Genomic DNA, 14,372 nt, shown 5'->3' with positions numbered 1-14,372 from the left:
TCATCTTGGGAGGGGCCTGGGTCAAAGGTGCTCCTGCCCCAGACCAGCAAGGTCGTCAAGGTGTTTTCAGAAGAACAAGGAGGGAGGTAGGCTAGATTGCTGGTCTTTGAAGGGGAAGTGGGTGTCTCTAGTTAACTGGAAGATGTTTACACTGTTGTAACACTTGAGTCTTGAACTGGGGCACACCAAAGTGACTGCAACCGACGTGTTCAGACAGCTGTCGGGAAACCCACCCAACAAAGCGTCTCACAGATGCGAGGACTTGGATGTTCTCCTGCTCAGCGAATGGAACCTCATAGAAACTTGCATTATTAAACAATTAAGCAATGCTTTCCAGAACTTTAGTCAAGAGAATCAGGGCTCAAAATGAAAATGCATAGGTTGCATTACAAACCACTAACCTACTAACACGTTTTTCAATGAATGTAAAACATTATTTGCATTTGGCTGGAGGCTAATCTTCTGTCCAAACGTGAGGCCCAACATTAGAATACTCTTAGATGGTGGGTTGATTTCACATGGAATGACCTGCTGATCAGCTGGGTGAAACTGTTTTTTTGGTTCCCTCTGGAATATGTAGGGGTGGGACCTATGCCCCCCCCCCCACCCCCCCACTGCTCTCTGTATAGCTCATTGTGTTGCCTCTGTGTAATGTGCTATACAAATAAAGTTTGATTTGATTTGATTCTGGCCTTTCATAGGCTACAACAGAAAAGGTTCCCCTGGAACTATGATGTTGACTCACTCTGGTGCAGTGCCATTCACTTCCTCTCTGTCTAGATTACCTCTGTGTATGGGTGGACAGCGCACCATTACATAGTCAGATAGTATTCATGCACTTGTAAAATGAGAAGGGGAGGAGGGGTGGTGTGATGTTTTGGTGGATTTTGAACACCCACACACACGCACACACAAACACACACACAGAAGCAGGCTCTTATTTTCACTCCCCTTACAATACCCCCTCATCTCATCCCTATGGCACAGCATCGCAGTCTCGATAAAAAACAGATGGCTCCCTTATTTCCAGCCTCTTATCGGCTTTCCAAAACAGTGGTTTAGACATGAACTCACCTATTCTCTGGTGCCAAGCCGTGGACCTACTACTGATAGCACCAGACCGAGAGAAACAAAATCCTCCCTTCTCTCATCAGGGCTGTTTTGTCTCCGTTAGGCAGCCTGAGGGACTGCAGGGGACACATACCTCTCATAGCAAACTGATATATACTTCACCGTCTACCATGAGTAAGGGAAGTTAGCAATGTGATGGATTTTTTTGTGTGTGTGTGATTCTCTTCTAGGTATGATTTTGGGAAATCACTGGTAGTAAGAGGAACTTTCAATGGGTTTTCCAAGTTCCCCAGACAGAGAGGTTATCGGCATATATGCTGAGAGGTTTACAGTAAAACGAACTGTTTCCTCAATAATGGCGCAGACATTGTCACATGGTCACAAACGCATGAAGCCTAGTTTATCAATGTCATCATGTCCTTGTCTCATCCTCTGGGATGGGCATCACAGCTTAAATATCAGCCAACGCTCGACAATTGTGCGTTATTGTTTAGTCCTAGCTCTTCTGAGAAATAGCTTTACATGTTGTTTAGGGCTTCGGTCTGTGCCCTGTTGACTAAAGTGGAACAGAGCAGTTGCATAAGATGGGACTCACAGCTTCTCTCAACCACAAATGATTTTTTCGTCTGCTTGCGCAACCTCCAAACAGATGCCTGCATCTGACAACAAACTGCATTACTTCTGTCTCGAAACGTGTCTGTCTGTGAGCACTAGTGGAATGCCAAGTATCCACAAGTCAAAATGTGTCACGTCAAAGTTTTGATTCAACCCGCTGACAAGTTGAAATGCAGACTGGTGGCGGAGTTTCTAACCACTAGGTCCAGCCTTTTTGTATGTCTTGTCACAGAGTTATTAGATCCATTTGATAGATTATCTTGGGTTACTATGGCGGTGGTTTGAATTTACCTTTTGACCTCTTTGTCTGCTTCCAGAAAACCAGGATGGTATTCATCAGCTGGTCAAAGAGCGTTTGGGGGAGCTACTTCGAGTTCTCAAGGCTGTCATCGGCAAACACCAGACCCTCAATTCCGTGGACATCCTCGGCGCCGCAGGCACGGTCATAGCCAAGGTCAAAGGTCAGTTAAATGAACAAATTCTATTGGGTTCTTCTTTATAAAAAAGTTATTTTTTCTTCTGACTGTAGTATGATGTTTCAGAGAAGGGGAAGACACCCTTTGGACTTGGACTGTTGGCTCTGTGAAATGGACAGCCCTTGTGTTGCCTCATGTTCTGTTACGCTTGGCGCCCCGTCTTGTTGCTGAAAGGGCTCAGTGTGACAAGTGATTATTGTCTGGTTCAACAAAGGAATCCCATTCCAGTCTCCTGAATGATTTACAAACTGGATAAATCTCTCGCGAGCCTATCTGCCAGAAATGTGATTCCACTGTGGGGGTTTATACTTCACTTGGCCTGTGTACAAGAATCTCCGAGAGCGTAGGCTCTCGTGAGTGTAATTTGCATTCCGTATATGCTCGGCGCGGCCTTTTGTGTGTGCGGTGGCGGTTATACGTGTCCGTAGCCCCGCTCTGCTCGGGTTCCCCGCTCTCCTGCCAGTCAGAAATGCGGACCATCTGAATCTCCACCTGCTTATCGTTCCATCTGACCAGCATTCTAACCCCGCTGCCTCTCCCCCTCTCTCTCATCTTCACCTTGCGAGAGGTGCTTTAGAAATGCCGAGAATGCAGATAGGAAACAAAAAAAGAATCGCCATTGAGCCGTTCCATCCATTATGCAAGCTTTACATGCTCTACCGCTAAACGGACAGCCGGTGATGTAACTTGACAGGATGATAGATTCCCTGTCACGTCCTGCTAAATCCAGCCCACGGTGACGTTCAGTGGCGTTCCTGGCCACAAGGGGGTGAGCTACCTCACCACACTCTGGCCCCGGGGCCGGCCCAGAGAGTAACACGACACTGACAGAATCAAAAGACCGGAGAACCACGGGAAAGCCGAGGGTGAAAGAGGGATGAATCAGGGGGGAAAAGGAGGAGATGAGGATTCAAAGAGTTGATGATAACAGGACTTGTGGCCTTTAGTGTTTCCAGAGCATGTATTCCCTCCCGTTCACCCGGGCTTTGAAGGTCAGTCCGCGACACCTGGGGGCTTGGACGGCCGCCAGGAATTACAGGATGAGAAAAGCCTTGTTTTTTGTTTTTTTTTCAGAACACGTGACCGACCTGTCTCCTAACGCTAAGATTTATCTGCTCCAACTCCATTCCAACCTGTTGATCTACTGTGACTGCAGACGTCGCAGTACGCACTCCGCCCCCCGGCCTAATACGGGAGTAGTGCCACATTGACGCAAGAGACAAATCTGAAACTATTGTTGTGTCGGCCGCACATTGTCTGTCTATCGCTTTATATCCGATCCACGCGGACTCGCTCGCTCGTTGTGTTACGGGCGCCAATTGCACGCAGGTGTCCCTCCTGGTCACGTTCCACCCGCCATTGTTTCCCTCCTTGCTGTGGAATCTCTAGGGTAGCGCAATATAAGTGTCAACTTTCTCAAGTTATTGAAATTCCTTCCCCCTCCGTCCCCTTTGTCTGGGGGAGATGCTGGCATCTGTCAGGGTGGATTTATTTACCGCAATCAATCTGCTCTCGCTCTCTCTCTCTCTCTCTCTCTCAAACTTTTTTCTACGCCCACTGTGCCTCTTTGTTCCCTTGGTGGGCTGAAGAGAAACATAACTTCTGTGTTACTGGATACCCAGGTGTCGTAAATGAGCGGGCGTCCCACACAGATGCGCACAACCCAGGCCCCTTCTCGTCAGAGAAAATAAGTGACGTGGTGAAGTCACGGCAAGATCGACGGCCAAACCGCCGCACGCGCTTAAACTCACCGAACGCATTCTTCCCAGGTTCATAGTCCCAGGGAGGGCTCGGTGCAGGAAAACAATGGCTCCTGAGCTTGAATGATTCAGTTCCCATATTTGGATTGTGATGGGGGGGTGGGGGGGGCGGGGGGGGATTGTTGTGGGACTGCAGGATGTCCTGAGGAAGAAGTCAGCGCTCCTGAGCCGGGGCCTCAGAGTAGCTCTCTAGCATTCAGAGGTAAGAGGGAGGCGCACAGCGGGGTCCATCTCTCCTCTCTCCGAGTCTCTGTTGCCCCCCCTCACCCCCCCCCCTCCCCGGGGAGACCTCCGCCAGCCTCCCGCTGCGGCCGAGCAGAGGGTTCTGAACCTTCACGTCAGACGCTGCTTTGCTGTCGTTTCTCCTCGGCAAAAGAAAGTGGAAGTATCGAGACGTCAATTTGTGGAAGTGGATTTTTGAGGTGGGGCGAGTCTGGGGACAGTTGCAACAGAGCCGGGTTCTCGGGGTCTAGAGCCCCTGTCAGAGTCAGTTTGGTGAGTTGTCAGCGGTGGCTGTCTGAACGTTTGCTCTTGGTTGTCGGTTGGAGTTCAAGCTGTGCTAGTGTTTCCTGTGGTGAGGAGACAGGAAGTAGTCTCTGCGTAGTCGGGAGTTTTTTTGTTGTTTTGGTTTGTCTTTTTTCATCTTGAGTTCCTGCGATTGCCTTTTGCAAATGTCCTCCCTCTGACTGAAGGGTTTGCTGTGAAAGAAAGCAGAAGCACATTTATGGAAGCGTCGCCGACGCTCGATGGCCTCTGCATTCCAAAGCGCTTTTGCCTTCTTTTTGGAGATCTTTGAGGAATGGAAACCTATAACCTCAGATCAATGACTGGATATTATTCAATGGAGGATTTGGAAAAGTGAATGTTGCCTGAGCCACAGCATAAAAGAAGAACGTTTATTTTACATCCTTCTCTCTCCCAAGTCATTTTTGGACTGAAAAAGAGACAGATGTGTGAAGCTGACGTCAGTGTTCGTTAGGTTTCTTATATGCTGTTTTAATGGCGGAGTCAGACTCATGTGGTTGCGGTTGCTTAGTGAGAGTGGAGGGCTTCTGTGATCACCATTATCAATTTGACCTGCTATTGAGATAAAGAATGTCAGCAACAGTCGACCAAGATTGTCCGAACTACAAGGAACATGTCCTATTATGGCCTCCACATGTTCGTTAATAGAAACAAAGAGTAGTACTGTCATTTGAAAATACGTGCAGTAAATTTTCTTACTGGTAAATCACTTGGCCTAATCCATTTAATGGAATTGTGAATTGTTAATCGAAAATGACAGCCATTTTGCTCGTTGGTAATTTTGTTTATTTTGGCATTTTGTCTTCAATGAGCTTCATAGAGAATCATTCTATCACTGTTTTTGTCGAGAGAGTGTTTTCTCCTTCTGAATTGTATCTATATTGAGGTTCTCATGTGGTTTTGTCACTCTCAACAGGCGTTAACTTCAAGGAAGTGAATGACGAAAATAAGAACGCTGTATTTGGCGACATATATGCATCCATTGACACTTTGGCATTCACATTTGGCAATGTGTGAGTACAACACCTGTTTACCTTTCAGCACAGTCTTTTAGCTCTCTAGACAATCAACACAATCAGATGTGTAGGTAGAATGGTATGTAGCCTAGAATGTTCTGACAGTTTGCGTGGTTAAGTCAGGCAGAATCCTTGATTCATGGAATTGACAAGATCAACAATATCTGAGCAACAATGTTTGAAGTAGCATGACATGCAGCATACTACATCAGTGGTAGTGTTGATACTAAACAAATACTGAGTGTAGATTTGGTTCTAGAACAGTAACTCACTTGTGTTCTCTGTTCAGAGTGTCTGATTTCCTTATGGGAGATGTGGACGGCAGCCCAGGGTTGGGGTTCCCCCAGACCAGGAGGACTAGGGTGAGACGGCATGCACTCACACACACTCACCCGCCCCCCCCCCCCCCCCCCCCCCCACACACACACACACACACACCATGCACACACTCACCACCCTCCCAGCTCTCTGGAGGGCTGTGGGCTTCAAAGCACTGCTTTAAAACATGCCAAGGTTCATAGGGGTGTACTTTGGAGGGCTCTGCGGGGGAGACTAGACAAAGCCTCTACTTTCAAGGAAAAACCTCAAAGCCTGCTTTCCCTAGTCAGTGTGCGGTGTTGGAAATAGATTTGATACATTTGTATGCTTTTCATGTTTTCTCCTGAGGCAGTTATATAAAAAAAGTAAGCACATGTTTAGAATCTACTCCTTGTAATCTGTCCGGTACTGTCTGTTGTACTTATCTAGCGCTTATCTTGTTCCCTTTAGTCTTTTGAGAATCTCTCCGCGAATCCTGGAGGTTATGTTCCCGAGAAAAATGACCTTGCAGGTGAGTAACCGTTTGGAAACGGAATGGCTACTAATAGCAGTTTGGCTAATGGTTAAACGGGTATGAGCCCGGGGCCATAGTGTCAGCTAACCATCAAGCCAAGTGATTTAGCCTTTCAAGCCCCTCGCATGCCTTAAGTGGGCCCGCCCTTAACCGAGCTGAAACCCCTGTTATTTCTGCTGCACTTTTCATACTCGCGGTGGTCCCCCCTCCCTCCCTCCCTCCCTCCCTCCAAATGGCTGACATTCCTGTTTAGAAGTAGGTTTTACGCGCGAGATGGGAAACACATGCAGCTCTGTTGAATCAGATGGCGGGCAGCTGGGAGGTGCGTGGCAGGCTTTTTTATGACGCCGCCGCGCACACGCACGTGTTTACGCGACGGCGCCACGCCGACGGGCAGCGCTTCCTCGTAGCCAGAGTCGCCGCGTTCCCCCAGGCCCGGTCTCTCTGCCAGCCGGGGCCATTGGCCGTGGTCCGGCTGCCCGAGTCCGGCGCTTTCATATCCTCACAGACACACAACGCCTCTGTTCTCTGCCTGAGCTACTCATCCAGATCGCTTGCACGCACGCACACACACACACACACACACGCACACGGACGCGCACACAGGCAGGCACTGTGAAATGAGCGCAGAGCAGTTCAACTGGACTTCAGGGAAGACTGTGGCTGCGTTCCGAATCGCATACTACCCTACTATATAGTATGCCAAAACAGAATGTAGTATGTCCCAATACATAGTATGCCACATGCAGTATGGCAAAAATACCAGGATGTCCTACTACATCCGGTTGTATTTTGCAGTATGCAAGCCAGCAGGCTTTTCTGGCTTTTCTGACCCACAATCCTGTGCGCAGCGGAAATGTGCGTCACGTGCAAGTCGTGACAGCTGTAGACGAATGTCACGTTATGGACAGCGACGCAATGTTATGACAAGGTAGTATGTTCCAATTGGATGCCTACTGCTTGCAAAGTACATACTTTCTAAGGGCAGCTGTAGTAGGTACTGGTAGTAAGTAGTAGAAGTATGCGATTCGGAACGCAGCCTCTGTCTGTTTATTCATAGTGGATATTTTTCAGATCTAGCGTTCCCTAATCGTGTTTCCCTGATCCCCCCCTCGTCCGTCCTACCCTCTCAGGCCCAGAGGTGGCGCTGTCTCGGGAGGAGGAGGTGGACCTGCTGCTGCTGAAGAACGACCAGGGGGTGGAGTCAGCGCTGCTCTACGCCAAGGCCTGGTCCAAATACGCCAAGGACGTGCTGGCCTGGGTAGAGAAAAGACTGGCCCTGGGTGAGCTAGGAACCAGTACAAACATACCTACAGAATCACACTCCACTTTCACCCAACCCACTGAACACGAGATGGCACGTCTTCACAGAAGTCTTTTTTAATTCTTTATTTTATTTATTTTAATGTATAAACATTTATCATATAGTATCATATTCCTATTGGATTATGTCGGTTTAGCAAGAGCTTAATTCCTGCTGCTATTCATGCCCTAAATTCATGAATACCATCGGTCTATTGTCCAGCCGACGGTGTGTCTGTATGTCCTGTAGTGTGTAATGTAATGTTATGTCACGTCATGTCATGTCATGTCATGTAACTGTTTGATGTTTCTACTGCACTTGTTGTCTTTACTGCACTTTTATGCACTGACTGTAAATATGAATTTCCTGAAAGGACTAAATAAACTAAACTAAAAACTAATACACCCCCTCCCCCAACAGGATAATTACCTTTCTTTTCTTTTTTTGCTCAGACATTGAATGTGCAAAAAGTTATGCCAAAATGGCCGAATCCGCAAAGACTCTTGCAAGTCAACAGGTAGGCTGATTCTAATGTTTTAGTGATGTTTTAGCACTAGATTATGCTCTTAGTCGCTTGTTTAGAGAGGAGATGTGCATGCGAGTTCTGGCGAGTAGTAGTACACTGACTACCTACGTTAAATGCAATTATTGTAAGTCGCTTTGGATAAAAGCGTTTGCTAAATTACTGTAATGTAATATTTGTGGTTACACAGGAAAAGACGTCTGCTCCAACATCAGTCAAACGTTCTTGCCTTTTCTTGACTATGGTGATCTGCTATACATGAATGCTTCAGTCTGTTGTGTCCATATGTTGGATACTGTATATCATGGCGCTTTAAGGTTTGTTCCAAATTGTAGAGCCCTCACTCATCACTGTATATTGTATTCCAAAGTCAATTGACCTGCTCTGTCAATACGTCAGCTTAGTCATTGGTATGTTTTTATCGATAAGGGCATTCTGGGTAGACTCCCCTGTTATTTATCTGTCTTTCTAACCAAAAAAGCAAAAAAATTATGGGTTAGGTCTCAGGACACTGGTTATGACAGTTCCTAGAGTTCGGACTGAGTCTGAATGAATTTAAAGGCATGGTGAAATCTATAGAAACGGACTCTATTGATCGTTGTAATAGCTTTAATTTAAATGGTATTCATTGCTTCCCTGCCCTTTTACTATATGGCACTTTTGAGTTCATCAACTGTTTGTACTGCCGCCATTCTTGGCCAGGTTGCTCTTGAAAAAGAGATTTTAATCTCAATGTGTCCAAACCTGGTTAAATGAAAAAAAGCCAAAAGAATGTGAAATGACTTCAATTTCACATTTCCGTTTCCTTTCTTCTGGCACAAAGGTGTTCATGCCATTCAGCGACATCTACATATCCACCTTCAAGAACGACATGGAGTACAGCCAGCTGCTCCTTCAAACTGCCACAGCTCTACAGACCAACAAATTCATACAGGTGAGGCTGGAACACACTCCACACAGCTCTGGGTTATACATTCTCCTGATGATTCAGTTCACTCATCATGACTCTCAATGTTATACATTCTCCTGATGATTCAGTTCACTCATCATGACTCTCAATGTTATACATTCTCCTGATGATTCAGTTCACTCATCATGATTCTTAATGTTATACATTCTCCTGATGATTCAGTTCACTCCACACAGCTCTGGGTTATACATTCTCCTGATGATTCAGTTCACTCATCATGATTCTTAATGTTATACATTCTCCTGATGATTCAGTTCACTCATCACGACTCTCAATGTTATACATTCTCCTGATGATTCAGTTCACTCCACACGGCTACTCAATGTTCTCCTGATGATTCAGTTCACTCATCATGACTCTCAATGTTATACATTCTCCTGATGATTCAGTTCACTCATCACGACTCTCAATGTTATACATTATCCTGATGATTCAGTTCACTCATCATGACTCTCAATGTTATACACACAATAAAATAAAGCCATGCTTAAAGAAGTAAGAACAGCGGTAAATAGAATAGCAATAGATTGTAAAGCTTGAATGTGATTGGCTGTTCTGTCCCTGGTCCTCTAGCCTCTGCTGGCTCGCAAGAATGAACTAGACAAGCTGAGGAAGGACATCAAAGAACAGTGGCAGAGAGAGCAGAAGAAAACGGTGTGTGAGAAATATTCGAGTGTGTGTGTTTGTTGTATGGTGTGTGACCTACTGTCAGTGTGTGTGTATCTATAGTGTGTGTCTGGCTGTCGGTGTGTCTGTATGGTGTGTCTGACTATCAGTGTGTGTGTATCTGTAGTGTGTGTCTGACTGTCAGTGTGTGTGTATCTATAGTGTGTGTCTGACTGTGTGTGTGTATGGTGTGTCTGACTGACAGTGCGTGTCTGTGAATGGGATGTACTGACTGTTTTCTCCATTGTTGGGGAAATGTTTATTTGTGTTTTGCCCAGTCACAACAGGATTATACTCACCTGCAGTGTGTGTGAGAGCTGTCACACTCTCCTGTCTAACTCCTGTGTGTGTGTGTGTGTGTGTGTGTGTGTGTGTGTGTGTGTGTGTGTGTGTGTGTGTGTGTGTGTGTGTGTGTGTGTGTGTGCGCGCGAGCAGCAGGAGGCGGACGTGTGCGTGCGCAAGGCCCGCCTGCTGCAGGCTCAGCGGAGGGAGGAGCTACAGAAGGCCCCGCCCTCCAGCGCCCAGTCACCGGAGGAGCAGCCCAATGCCGGGAACAAGCAGCAGGAGAAGAGGAGGAAGCTGGAGGAGAAGGTGTGTGTGTCGGGGGGGGGGCGGGGCATGGAGCGGCTGGGGAGAGGAATCCCGGGGAGGAATACGATGGAGGCATCGGGAGGGGAGGGGAACAATGAAACCGGTGTTGTTGTTTTTGCGTGCCTTGTTTATGTGTTGCCGTGCTCTCCCTGTCCCTCCGTGCCTCTCGTTCACGGCACAGCCGGGGTGCGCATGCTCACGTGTCCTCCCTCTCTCCTCCTCTCTCCCCGTGTCCAGTCTGAGGAGGCCCAGGAGCAATTCCGGGTCTGTGTGGCCGAGGCGGGCGCCAGGAGGAGGGAGCTAGCCAACGCCAAGGCCGACATCCTCACCCAGACCCGGGAGCTGGTCTTCCAGTGCGACCTCACCCTCAAAGCCGTGAGTTTGGCGCCCCCACGGCGTCCCAAGACGCTAGGCCTCGTTTCCGAGAGGGATTCAGCCGTAGCCGTCCCTCGCAATGGGAACTGTGGACGTCTGTGAAATCAGATGTATTTACTTCACTAAGAAACAACTGCATACCTGGGGGATAGTGTGTGGTTTAGGCCATTGTCACACTATAGTGTTTTTTTTTTAGCTGTGACCACCAGCTCTATAGGTCACTCTGTCGGTCGGTCAGTCCACAAAAATGTCCACGAAAGTGCAATGCTACTGTTGTCCACAAAAGCAACATGGCACCACAGCTCTTACTAATCCACTGATTGTAGAATGAAAGCGCTCGTAGCCTACAGCTCATACGTGGCCGCAGCTATTGCGAATCTGCGCTTGTTTTTGGGAAGAGGTGAGGCACCGTTATGTTGCCATAACAACTTTGTTTTCTGGCCTCAAGTTGAACTACAGTATTTTCAACCTGAGATGACAGGAGTGCTTCACACAGAATGCTCCACCGAAACCAGAAGGGGCCGGGCCAAATGTTCTCGGCAGAGCGGCCACCTTTGAAAGCCCTTGTTGATATCCGTTGCGGAAAGGTGCGCGGTTGCAGTTTAAAAAAAAAAGAAAAGAAAAGAGATGAAAAAAAATTCTAGTGTGACAGCGCCCTCGGGCTGCTCCATCACAGGACTGCGCTGTCAGGTGCTGGTGAATCACTCCCCCCTCTCCCTGTCTGTCTGTCTGTGTGGCGCCAGGTGACTGTGAACTGGTTCCAGATGCAGCAGGCTCAGACCGTGGCGCTGCCCGCCCACTACCAGGCCCTGTGCGAGAGCGCCAAGCTGTACGAGCCCGGCCAGCGCTACGCCGAGTTCGTCCGCAACCTGCCCAGGGACCACCCGCGCCTGGAGTCTCTCTCCTCCGACAACCTCAGGTCCGGTCTTGTCCAGTTTCATATGAACCTGTATATACTAGTAAACAGACATTTATAAATGGGTATATACTAGTAAACAGATGTGTATATACTAGTAAACAGACATTTATTAATAGGTATATACTAGTAAACACGTGTATATACTAGTAAACAGACATTTATAAATAGGTATATACTAGTAAACAGACATTTATAAATAGGTATATACTAGTAAACAGACGTGTATATACTAGTAAACAGACATTTATAAATAGGTATATACCAGTAAACAGACATTTATAAATAGGTATATACTAGTAAACAGACGTTTATATACTAGTAAACAGACATTTATAAATAGGTATATACTAGTAAACAGACGTGTATATACTAGTAAACAGACATTTATGAACGTGTAGTAAACAGACATTTATGAATAGGTATATACTAGTGAACAGACATTTATGAATAGGTATATACTAGTGAACAGACGTTTATGAATGTGTATATACTAGTAAACAGACGTGTATATACCAGTAAACAGCTGCGAGCTACAAACACTACCCAACAGTATTAGGGAAGCTTTAACAATGGGCCGGTATTTTCCACGGACCACAGGCCAGATCACGTTTTGCTTTCTTTTTTCCTTTTCATCTGAATGTTTATCTTCTAGAGAGGGGGAAGTACAGTACCAGCACGGTGAGACTGGCTCGGTCAGTTTACAGGCCGTGGCTCTCGTTCTTGGAGGACTGTAGTCACAGGCCTCATTGTACAGTAGAGATGCTGACTTCTCTCATAAGGCAACAATGAGTCAGTGAGTGTGAGGAAAAGAGAGAGGGAGAGAGAGAGAGAAGGGGAGTCAGAGAGAGAGAGGGAGAGACCGAGAGCGAGCGAGGTAGTGAGTGAGGGAGAGAGAGAGAGAATGCATGTTGAATTTGTGCCCTTCCTCAGGAAATATCTGTGGTCAGGGCTGAATGCAGCTGAGGAGATTGCGAGCGTGAGATCCTGGCTCTGGTTTATAACCGTCCACTATGGCTGTGCTCTGCGTATCAAACCAGGCCAACTATCAGCTATCCACACACACCCACACTCATAAACACACACCCCTGCACAATGGTGTTAGCTAACGCGTCGGGCCTCACATTTGACCCAGTTCGCGGTCATTATGTTGCGCTGGCCTGCCGTGTGTGATTACAACAATGGGTGTGAAGGAGAAATATACACATTCATGGATGACGTTCTGTATTTCTCGCGTCGCTTGCGGCTACCGCACATGACACGTCGAGCGCCTCAGAGGAGCCGACATTCGGTCGGCCCCGGTGCATTGTGGGTACTGACCGCGTGTACTGACCGCTCGCAGGTTTCCCTTCAGCAAGCGTTCGACGGGCAGCACTCACTCCTCCCACGGGAACCTGTCCCAGCTGTCGGTCACCTCCTACGAGGTCCTGAGCGCGGACGACGCGGACAGCCCGCACGCCCAGCCCACCAAGATGGGAGAGAGGAGGTCCAACAGCAGCACTGACATCCAAGGTACAGGAACGCGTCCTCCGCACGCTCCCCGAGGTCAAAGTTCATTCTCATCCCTCACCCTAGCTAGTTTGGGGATTAAATTCCAGGATTGACTTCTCTCTGATGCAGTATTTAAGTCCTCGTTGACGGCTCTGATAATTAGCTAGCCTTTATTAGTCTGTATGTTTAGTCTATGAATTAGGGAGGGGAAGCTAGGTGAACTCTGACCTGAGAAGCCTCCTTCCTGGTCATGTGGAAAGAGGGCCGAGCAACGCCCTGACTGTGACCTTCAGGTGCCCTCTAACCCTAACTCCACACGGGACACCTCTCCTTCCGAGGTCACGGGGTCAAAGCAGCTCAGAGCTACACATGGCGTGTTCACACTAATGACTCACTAGCCGCTGTCATAAACTATGCTCGATCCACGAAAGGGTTTTCAAATGTTTGCTTTAGTGATTAAAGGAATGCTGTCCCCCTTTTCTGTGTGCATAATGCATAACATTTTTTTAACAGCTTGCTAATGACAGGAGTAAGATTTATCTAGTGACTAGTTTTCGTTTTATCTAAGTACCAAGTACCCGTGGGGGAAGAGCGAGGTGTTCGCCCCGCCGTAGCTGATAAAGTCTGTCCCTTCTTGTACAGCAGCCCTGCGAGGACAGGCCCCATTGCCAGCCTGGGCCACGGGTAGTCAGGGCGGGGGGATGTACAGCGACTCGGAGAGCGCCGGAGGCAGCAGCGAGTCCCGGTCCATGGACTCCCCCACCGCCAGCCCGGGTGCGTTGACGGCAGCTCTTTTTCCCATGTCGCGGTCCCCCGCCACGGAGGGCGGACGGCGATGTAGTGATGCGGAGATGTGAGGTTTTTTGACGAGGCGGTGTGTTGTCTCTGCACAGGCGACTTCAAGCGGAGGCTTCCCAGAACCCCCTCCACAGGGACCATGTCCTCCGCCGACGACCTGGATGAGAGGGAACCACCGTCGCCCTCCGACAACGGTGAGCGGAGCCATTTGCGTGAATCTGTGTGTGTTTGAATCTGTGTGTGTGTGTGTGTGTGTGAGAGAGAGAGAGAGAGAGAGAGAGAGAGAGAGCGTGAGAGAGACACGTGGAAATAATGACTGGCGCATGTCTGGGAAGATGAAAGCTAGCAGGTACCCTCACTCACGTGTGTGTGTCTGAGTGTGTGAGAGGGGTGGTCGGTTTCACTCTGACATTGTTTGTTTTACGCTCCGCACAGCTGCCCAGA

At 48.1% G+C, this 14,372-nt stretch overlaps 1 protein-coding gene across 2 annotated transcripts in view; it reads left to right on the top strand.

Moving 5' to 3' along the window:
* LOC311315972 (rho GTPase-activating protein 29-like) overlaps positions 1-14,372 on the top strand; it is a 39,462-nt gene that overhangs the window by 19,870 nt on the left and 5,220 nt on the right. The window contains exons 2-15 of one of the 2 annotated variants that reach the window (XM_084446704.1): positions 2,004-2,147; positions 5,364-5,460; positions 5,753-5,825; positions 6,232-6,292; positions 7,429-7,578; positions 8,051-8,115; positions 8,945-9,055; positions 9,665-9,745; positions 10,193-10,348; positions 10,586-10,723; positions 11,467-11,642; positions 12,982-13,151; positions 13,773-13,904; positions 14,024-14,122. In XM_084446704.1, coding sequence (XP_084302830.1) covers positions 2,004-2,147; positions 5,364-5,460; positions 5,753-5,825; positions 6,232-6,292; positions 7,429-7,578; positions 8,051-8,115; positions 8,945-9,055; positions 9,665-9,745; positions 10,193-10,348; positions 10,586-10,723; positions 11,467-11,642; positions 12,982-13,151; positions 13,773-13,904; positions 14,024-14,122 — 1,653 coding nt within the window. Of the gene's footprint in view, positions 1-2,003; positions 2,148-4,332; positions 4,418-5,363; positions 5,461-5,752; positions 5,826-6,231; positions 6,293-7,428; positions 7,579-8,050; positions 8,116-8,944; positions 9,056-9,664; positions 9,746-10,192; positions 10,349-10,585; positions 10,724-11,466; positions 11,643-12,981; positions 13,152-13,772; positions 13,905-14,023; positions 14,123-14,372 lie in introns of those variants that run through there. The other variant, XM_084446705.1, reaches the window with a different exon arrangement.

This window comes from Borostomias antarcticus, assembly GCF_949987555.1.
Source record: "Borostomias antarcticus genome assembly, chromosome: 12".
Classification (NCBI taxonomy): Eukaryota; Metazoa; Chordata; class Actinopteri; order Stomiiformes; family Stomiidae; genus Borostomias; species Borostomias antarcticus.
The sequence above is the reverse complement of the archived record's forward strand: the minus strand, read 5'-3'. Positions and strand labels throughout refer to the sequence as shown.